Genomic DNA, 10000 nt, shown 5'->3' on the forward strand with positions numbered 1-10000 from the left:
CTTAGAACTGTGCACACTTTGCAAGGAGGTGTGACTCTCAATCAATATCACACGTACCGATTGGCGGACAATTTGCGAGTAGACACTTCGTCCGAAGTAGATGGTATTTCGCGGGCTAAACTGGGCCCAATAGTTGAAAAATGTTCGTTCAAGGTATTGGAAATCTCGTTAGAATTACAGATAGATATATCATTTATTTTGTGACTTCCTTTAACAGCTGGTTGTTCAGACGACGGGACATGAGGTGATTAATAGTTTTCCAAGTCCTTCGAGAGTTTCCTTCGGATTGAATAAGACTATTTTGATAATAGGATGCCTTAGTGGTTTTTACTTTATTGTTGATTTTATTTGGTAATTTTCTGTAATTAGCCCAGTCATGAGGATTGATTGTTTTTATCGCCTTCTTTTTAGCAGCACCACGACAGCGCATATCATTCTTCAAGACTGAATTAATCCAGGGCGAGTTATTCAATTTAGCACGTCTAGTTCGAATTGGAGCATAAGAATTGACAACGCGCAAAAATTTTGTTTTCCAGTTAGACCAAACCAAATTTGGATCTTCAGATTCATCGAGAGACCAGTCTTGTTGAGAGATTTCATTTCGAAAATTATCTCGATTAAAATTTCGAAAATTTCTAAAAGAGATATAAGAGTGTCCTTTAGGTGATAAATCAGAAGAAAGTTTTCGATAAACATAGACGAGGCTATGATGGCTGATGCCAATATGGGAGACTCGGGAACAGCTTACCTTATCTACATGATTAGTAAAAATCAATTAGTGTAGATGAGGATTGAGTAACACGAGTTGGTTCTTTTATTAATTGATTGAGCCCATATAGATCCAAAATCTCGAGTAAATGACGACTGTTTACATCAGGTGTAGGAGAGGCCAAATTACAGTTTAAGTCACCCAATAAATAGTATTCAAGGTCAAGAGAATCAACCTTGTCGATAGATGACTCAGAACTTAAAAATAAATCGGTAGGAAAACAGGAAGGTCTGTACCATGTCGCTATCAGAAAAGGCCTAGAGGTCGGTTTACGAATTACATATAAGTTTACTTATATGACATAAGGATTCCCAATTGCATAATATGCCAATTAACAACTTGAAAAAGTGTAAGAATTTCACAATGCATAATCATGTGGCTAGCCTTACATTTGTATGTTTCATCCCTGCCAAGGGACTCATCAGTGACCTTTCGGCTAACTCGTCAAACATCGCTTTTGAAGTCCCGCTAGCATCAAAATGATGATGGAAATCTGGCCTTATATCACATAAGGATTCCCAATTGCATAATAGGCCAATTAACAAATTAAAAAAGTGCAAGAATTTCACAATGCATAATCATGTGGCTAGCCTACGTTTTATCCCTGCCAAGGGACTCATCAGAGACCTGTCGGCTAACTCGTCAAACATCGCGTTTGAAGTCCCGCTAGCATCAAAATGATGGTGGCAATCTGGCCTTATATCACATAAGAATTCCCAATTGCATAATATTCCAATTAACAACTTGAAAAAGTGTAAGAATTTCACAATGCATAATCAGGTGGCTAGCCTTAAATACGTATGTTTCATCCCTGCCAAGGGACTCATCAGAGACCTTTCGGCTAACTCGTCAAACATCGCGTTTGAAGTCCCGCTAATATTGTAGTAAAAGATTGAAAGTAAAGAGGTGTCCAAAGTGTTTGGAGATGAGTGTTGTTCGAACTTTCAATAGAATTCGTACAAAGATATACCACTTAGCTTATAACAAAGTAATTAATATGTCTTTATTAAAGAGCAAAGTATTATTTGTATTGGTATGTTTTACAAGTTCACCTTTTGCCACGTGTTTTATTAATTATCAGGAAGCGGAATTTTGCTAAAACGACCCTGGACTTCATTAACAGTTTCTAAGAATTAAATAACAGTTAAATCCAGCTATCTGCCCTTGGCTGTAACTTTAAATATTTGGTGTGATCAAAATAAAAGCAATGCCTAGGGAAATAAGCGGGGCAATTGCTTTGCGAGCAAGCGCTGATGAACATCCCCTATCATCAAGTATGATCCCTTATCAGATTGTTAAACTTCGAGAAAATGAAAAACATTTCAGCTATCGAGCGTAGATCAGTTTGGGCTGTATGGTGCTGAAGACTCGGAGGAACTCTAGGCGTTAGTGCCCAAAATCGATGGAGAATTAATCGCGATTAGTTACTTGTAGCTCAAACCATAGAAATTTGCCGGACTCTGGAAGGATACACGAGGCGGTGAGTAATATTGTCTGAGAGACGATGGCAACGCCTTACTTTGATGTCGACCATCTCTCAACATCATTCCTGGTTAGACCCACGTACACTGACAAAGCATTCAAAAGCGTCCACACCATCAAACGTTTGTTCCAGAAAAGTAAAGGAAATAACATCAAAAAAGACATGTAACTGGTTGTTACTGCTCAAAAGACACAATCTCCATCGTGTTTAAGAAAGTAAATTGCTTAACAGATTATTTTGTCGTCAAAAGACTACCAGCAGTGCCGTGTTGATCCAGTTGGGCATTTCTCTAATAGCAGGCAGTTTAAGCAAGACGTTCCAATAATTTTTTCAGGTGATGTACTACTTTTTATCATTTTCAATTGGCACGGCAGTAGACTGGAAAAATTGAATTCGGTTAGAAATAAAACGAAAAGACAGCAAGACTGACAATGAAGTCTTTGTTTCCCCTAATAAGCTGTAATAAACTTCGGGTTTTTTTTAATATTGTAAAGTATGAAGCTGCTTTCTCTGCGATATAGTGATTTATTTCATTGAGCAAACGAGAAAATATTGAGGAAATAGTTTTTTTTTTAAAATCCGGATCGAATTATGCAAATCTCTGAGCGGGTTATAAGCTTTCGTTAAGTTTAATTTAAAATTACAATGGGTGATTTCTCTGTGAAATAAGGATTGTACTCATTGAGCAAATTAGATTGAGAAAAATACGAGGAATTAATCATTGTCTTTTCAATACAGATTTAAACTTAGGTGGATCATCTAGGTTATTACCAACATTTTTTCGCCATTTTAAATTGTCGAAATCAAGGTGAAGTTGACTTGCTCGCCGTTGAATTTGATTTGCAAGTGATTTACAAATGTGTCAGTTGTTTTCATTCCGAGGCTTATAATGTCACCCTGTGGAGTAAGAAGAGATGTTTGCTTTTAACATCAACTTTCTTAGTAAAACAAGGACACTTTGCCAGAAGATAGGAAACAGTTACTGGTGCTGATAAGGTTTTTTTTTTAATGATTTAAACCCCGACAAATTAAGGTTAGTGTTGAACGCTTCGAAATGGAAAAAGTACTTTATCGGTTATATGCACATGGCGAAAAGATAATAGTTGATATTGTGAACAATGTGTCTCGACAATTTTCGAAATCCTTGCAAACCAAAATCATTGATTGTCCAATTACAAACGACGTCACTGGTAGGATGAAACAATTAAGAAAGAACTGGAGACTGCATTCTGCAGCTCACGAGTTGATGTTGGTTTTGCCTGATAGGTCCGGCAGATAAAAACTCAAAAGACTTTTTTGTCGATCACTGACTTCGCCCAATAAAGACAAACCAGTCAGACGTAAATTCAGTTTCGACACTCAGTCATACCAATCAGCCAATCAAAACAAGTCAGATTATTAGCAACAGCCAATCACAAAATAAAAAAGCTCATAACAAAAAGATCTCGCAGCTCGTACCGACATTCCTAAAGATTATATTAAGGCCGCTGACTCTGAAATATTTAAATTCATTTGGAAAAAAAGAAATACAAAATCAAGCGTATTAAAAGTAATGCTTCTAGCTTGGCTCTCGAGATTCTTAATAAAGGACCAAAGGAGCGAATCCCGAAAGGTAATTCCAGAACGTTTTTTTTTTTGATAAGTACGATAGGTTAAAATTTTTGTTGCGTTGTAATTATGACCAAGAATTTCTTGAGGAGGCACATTTCCCAAAGTTATTGTTACATTATTTCACTGAACTTAAATCCTCTTACAATCACCAAGAAAGTGACCAGGAATTTATATTCAATAACAAACAAATTCCCATGAATGGTCGAAGGCAAAGCCTCCTTCAAGACCGATCCAATAATACGGGAATTATATTGTACCTCCTCTTTGCTAAATGTTATCTGCACACGCAAAAAATTAGCACAAAATAAGATATCTTTAGAAGAATTTGAAGTGAATTTCTATTCTAGATTTCATCCTGAAAAGTTACTTCGGTAACACTTACTTCATTTATAAAAAGTTACATGTAGAATATTGTAACCAATAAGAGATCGTGTAGCCGAGATGCCTTAATATATATATACATATTTTTTGTAACTAGAACAGCTTGAATCATTAACTTTAACCCCAGTTCAGTGTAGCTTGAGTGTAGTTCTTAGTACCCGATAGTTAGTAATTGTCTTTATTGTGATCTTTATTGTATGTTTGTCAATAAAGCAAAGCAAAAAATCAGTTTTAGACTGCCTTCTTGCGTTCGTTACGGCCAACAAAAAAAGACAAAGCTGTTTATTGGCAGTAAGTTGATATGGTAAAGAAATTCGAAAGCTGCACACGTTTCGAAGGTAACCCTTCGTGGGAGCAATGGACTGAATTGAACAAATACAGATAAACGTCGTTGATCATTTGTCAAAGATCAAAACGGCAGCAACGGGATAATACGACAGGGACGAGTTTTCGTAGCTTGATGTTTCAGTCACCAACTACGTTCATGCAATTTATTTATTTACATATTTATTTATTTATTTATTTATTAAATATATAGTATACTCTACAAAATTACTCTATCACTGTTTCCAAACAACTTCCGTATTGCACCATGTAACTTATTTCACGCGATGTTCGGTTGAGTATATAATATATTTACTTCATACATCCGAAGTGTCCTGACGAAAGAGAGATTGAAGCGGTCCTCGCCCTCATAGCTACACAATTTAACCAATTTTGTCTTATTGACACCTGAAAAATTCATCTGGCTTCAACGAGATTCGAATCCATGACCTCTGGGATACCGGTGCAATGCCGCAACTACCAACTGAGCTATGAAGTCACTCGTTTTGGTAGAGCATCGCACCGGCATCGCACCGGCATTGCACCGGCAGCGTAGAGGTCACCAGTTCAAATCCCGCTGGAGCCACCTGAATATTTCAGTTGCAAAAAAAGACAATTGCTTAAGTTGTCCAACTAATTGTGAAGATTGCTCCAATCTCTCTTTCGTCTGTAACCCGCTCTTCAAATATTCATTTGCGCTTTTTCATTCAGAAATATCCACAGTTACCGCAAAGAAAGACACGGGTGTTTTCCTCAGCGATCTTATGTCACAAACTGTTACCATATTTGTGTCTTCAAAGGACGTTTTCATTGGAAGGGACTTTGCGTGATTTACTGATTATTCACAGCCCGCTTGTTGATCTAAATAACTTCTAGTTTGGCAAACTTTATGAAACGGGGCGTCACGTAGGAACCGAAGCTTTGCCGCGAAATTGGTAAAGTGTGCTTTCTTTAAGTGAAAATATCCATTTACATGTAATTATTGAAGAAAGAACTTTACAGTGCAACGCGCCTTACCATGGCCACCTAACAAACTTCACATTTGACAATTACGGGAAAATACGTCACCTCAACAACCCATACAACGGTGTTCAACTTAGAACTGTGCACACTTTTCAAGGAGGTGTGACTGTCAATCAAATTCACACGTCCCGATTGGCGGACAATTTGCAAAAACTTTCAAATTGTTAGGTGACCAAGGTAAAGCGCGTCGCACTGTAACTCAAGCGATCTTTAAATTGTTACCTTGATATTATGGGACCTCAGTCTTTGCTTCCCAAACAGTACTAGGTGCGTAAGCGTAAACATTGGTCCTTTCAATCAACGAAAAAAAATTGTTATGGTCCCTTCTGCAACTGTTGATAACGCTGCACTGCTGAACTATCAATAATAGCCAACTGGAAACTGATTGGAAACTGATCACTTGTGAGTACGATTTATATCACAACCGTTCTGACTTAACATTGATTTAGCGGAGGAGAGATAAATGATTAAACGCTTAAGACTATCTTTTGCACTGGGTGCAATGGATCTTGGCTGAAAGGAGATTGTGAAGGTCTTGCCGGGCTTAAGAACAAAGTCAGCTGTCTAATTTTAGACAGTCTGAGACAGTAAGCTTAAAACAGACAGATCATTTGGTTGTATATTTAATTGATTCTTTCAAAACACTAAGTCGTCGATACAGATGTATAATACTGCCATAGCCGACCGAAACACTACACTCTTAATTACAGGTATCAATTTCTCCTTATTTCTCAAGTGGTCAATAGGGACATTTACATATCAGAGATTTCCCAAAGAGGTTTGATAAGACAAACATTGTTATCTGGGTTTCATTATTCGCTTGAATCGTTTCAAAAGCATGTTTTCAATTTCAGGTAAATCGATGAATAGGTGATGGCCATCAAGAATTGTACTGAAAGAGAGAAATTAAGGGCATGACACCACTGTTTTAATAAAGTCGGACATTTCCTTAAGGACGTCAAATTTCGAATTCCAAGCGCAATTTCACTGGTCAGTTCATCTGGGTGAATCCTACGGCAACTTAGCCGCAAGAATATAAATTGGATTAAATTAAAAACTCGAGCATGAGGAGCTGGATTTGAGGCTCAACATGAACGCAAAAAAATGACACCGTTGTCGACCCGACAGAAAATGGCAATTTCATCGAACCTCCACCCATGCGATGGACACTTCGTCTGATTTTCATCGTCGTGTTTATAGTCGGGATTATTGGTAATTCCGTGGTCTGTGCGGCTGTTATTCGGCGCAAGCGAATGCGGAACAGCAATAACATTTTTACTTTCAATCTAGCCCTGTGTGACCTTCTCATCGTGGTCATCTACTTGCCGACGCAAATGGCGGCGTTTGAGAACAACCAAAACTGGGCGGTTGGAAATTTCATGTGTCATGTTGTGTACATTCTCGTCCCATTGTGTCTTTGTGCTTCTATTGGAACGTTGCTGGCTATAACCTGTGATAGATATAGAGTTATTGCTCATCCTCTAAATCCCCGTTTAAGCGGCAAGTTCGTCAAGATAATATTAGCGATTATTTGGCTTAGCTCGCTGGCTATAAGCTCTCCACTAATTATCGTCGCCGGAGAAGTTAGACCTGCAAGAGGGAAGGTCTTCTGCGATGAGACGTGGCCAAAGAAAATTTACAGTGAGATATACTGGAATTTTATCTTCGTAATTCAATATTTTCTCCCTTTGACATTGATTGCCGTTTTGGCGGTTTTAATTGCCCTTAAAATACGACAGAACAACGCAATTCAATTGCTCCCCAAAAGTTCGCAAGCCATCGCAGCAGCCGTGAGGAAAAGAATGAAGCAGACATCAAAAATCACAAACATGCTTATTGCACTGGTGATTCTGTACGCTGTGTGTATGTTACCCCAACACCTGGTGTTCTTATGGTGGACGTACGGGAATTTAGGAAGCTCCAAATATCGAGTGTATGTGTTGCGCTTTTCAAACGTGTTCCCGATGGCAAATAGCGCGTTAAATCCAATTGCCTATGGAACGCTCAATGCAGAATTCAAGAGGGTATTTAAGAGTTTCTTCAACTGTGAATGCCATAAGTCTGATGACGTTCGTAACATGCAGGGCTCTCAGACTTCGAATCCCTTGAAAAGAACTGGGAAACGCAGATTAACGATGTACAAGCGAGTGAGCGCCGATGGAACTTCTAGTTCTAATGCTGACAAACAGCAAAAAGAGAATACTCTTTTTCTGGGATTATCATCAAAAGAGAAAACACCTGGAAGAAAGGGAAGAAGCGAGTATAAAAAGGCAGAAAGTCAAGACAGTTTCCTCAGTAGCAACGGAAATGTCTCTTTGAGTACGACTTCGCAATCCAACTGCGGAGAAGAAACTATTAGAGATGAAGATGGTTTTCGAGGGAGCGGTGCGCAAAATAAGTATTTCATTGAGTTGCGCACCGGAAGATCAGCTGTTTGCTCTGGTCGAACAGAAGAGGAACAAAAATTGTTAAATTATAATGGCAAAATTGGAAATACAAGAGACAAGGTTACACAATTTGCTTTTCCTAAAGTGAAGAGAATTGTACGTAGTACATGTTCTCAGCGAGACACTGATATTTGTGATGGAAATCCCGGCATGACGACGCGGCATTCTAAAGACGAATTAAAAACACAACGAATGACTTTTGTTTCCCAAGAGCAACCATTTAATACCTGTTGGACCGAGGCGGAAAACGGAGACAAAAAACTGCTTGCGTATATAACCGCATTAAAAGAAACCGACATTTAAAACTCATATGGGGACGAATTTGTCTAGATTGGATTTGCTTAAATTTAAGAGCAATTTTTTATGCCCGCACTGGAAAGTAATAACGAGATAAGCCTAGAGTCAACAGAACACACGAGATAAATATCATCATAGCTAAACTGGTTTTAAGAGTCACTTAAAAAGTGCAAATACCATAAACGTTCCATAATCAAGGAGGCGAGAACAAAGAGGACCCGAGAAGACTAAAGCACTGAAAAGTTTACATCGATTGTGACAGAAGAATCTAGCTAAAAAAAAAAAAAACAAGCAGAGCTTTGAAGAATAAAGAAATCACAGTTGAATGTTACTTTGTCCGACTTTGAATCATCGAAAGAAGTTGACCTTTTCACTTTTTGTATTCTAGATACTTTTAGATGTAACCCTTTCGTTATTAGATATTCGACATTATTTCCGACAAGTGACCAAGCGAAAAATAGCTCAATCAAAACATGATGAAACATTGCGCTGTTGACCCCACCTTCCCTGTAATTTGCAAGAAATTTCATGGTTGAATAAGGAGCTAACACGAATTTAATTAGCTTGTTGACAGCACTAATTGTGTTTTAATCAACACTCTTATTGAACGACTATGTAATATCACTTTTCACTGATTTCTATACACACCGAAAACGAGGTCGCACGAAAATCTCATTTCTTACGACTAGGTCATGTTAAAAAACAAAAAACCAGCCTTTCCTGTGATCAAATCGCCCGGAGACAATAGCTCCATCTTTTTAATATCCCGCGTCATTTTGTAACAGCAAGCAATTCTTTTATCTGTTTGTCTTGAAAAAATTGCCTTAGGCCCACCAAGGGTGCGTGTCAAAATGATTCCTTAGAAAAACAATGGTTTCTATAGTGTGAAAAATAAACTTGACACCCAATCTTTTATTCAATGTAGCCAACAAAGACTGATCTTGTTTTGCCAAAGCTAAATGTCCAACTCAATAATTCAATACCTTAATTTCGAAATCCGCATTAAAGGTTCTTTCGGGAAGATATTCTCTGATAATAGTGTTTCGCAAATAAAATGTCAACGTTCTGGTTTAATCGAAATACGGTGTCGAAGTGTTGTCTACTTTTTAATAATTGGAACTCTTTAGGTTATCTGTGGCTGACCCGAAATGAAACCTTTAATTATGGCTTTTTAAATCTAGTTGAATTGAGGTCTTATCCAACGCAAAGTGTATATTCTTTTCATTCTTAATTTACTTGATCTCTTATCTGGTTTCGATTAGCGACTGTCCGGAAACTAAATTATAACAATCGATATTTTTTGCCGAATTTTAAATGGAGGATACCTAAACTTCGAGCCAGGATTCGAGCTAGGATCCGGGCCAGGATTCGAGCTAGGATCCGAGCCAGGATTCCAGCCAGGATTCGAGCTAAGATGAGCGTTCTCCGCTATTTATTCTCGGATCTCTCGGTTAGGTTAGGTCTCGAGTCGGTTAGGTTAGGTCTATTTAGGTTGGTTCTAGTCTAGTTAGGGCTAGTTAGGGTTAGGGCAGGTCTCGGGTAGTCTTGCTTAGGTCTCGAATCCTGGCTCGGATCCTAGCTCGGATCCTGGCTCGAATCCTGGCTCGGATACCAGCTCGGATCCTAGCTCGGATCCTATCTCTTTTAAATGGGCAAGCCCTATGA

At 38.3% G+C, this 10000-nt stretch overlaps 1 protein-coding gene across 3 annotated transcripts in view; it reads left to right on the forward strand.

Moving 5' to 3' along the window:
* Positions 1 to 9066, forward strand: part of LOC138022780 (galanin receptor 2a-like) — a 13003-nt gene extending 3937 nt beyond the window's left edge. Inside the window, exons 2-3 of one of the 3 annotated variants that reach the window (XM_068869731.1) lie at positions 5280 to 5503; positions 6446 to 9066. In XM_068869731.1, the coding sequence (XP_068725832.1) occupies positions 6749 to 8341 (1593 nt within the window). In that variant the 5' untranslated portion in view covers positions 5280 to 5503; positions 6446 to 6748 and the 3' untranslated portion in view covers positions 8342 to 9066. Of the gene's footprint in view, positions 1 to 1967; positions 2250 to 5279; positions 5504 to 6445 lie in introns of those variants that run through there. The other 2 variants (XM_068869730.1, XM_068869732.1) reach the window with 2 other exon arrangements.
* The last annotated feature ends 934 nt before the right edge of the window (positions 9067 to 10000 follow it).

The sequence above is a fragment of the Montipora capricornis genome, chromosome 11 (assembly GCF_036669925.1).
Source record: "Montipora capricornis isolate CH-2021 chromosome 11, ASM3666992v2, whole genome shotgun sequence".
NCBI lineage: Eukaryota > Metazoa > Cnidaria > Anthozoa > Scleractinia > Acroporidae > Montipora > Montipora capricornis.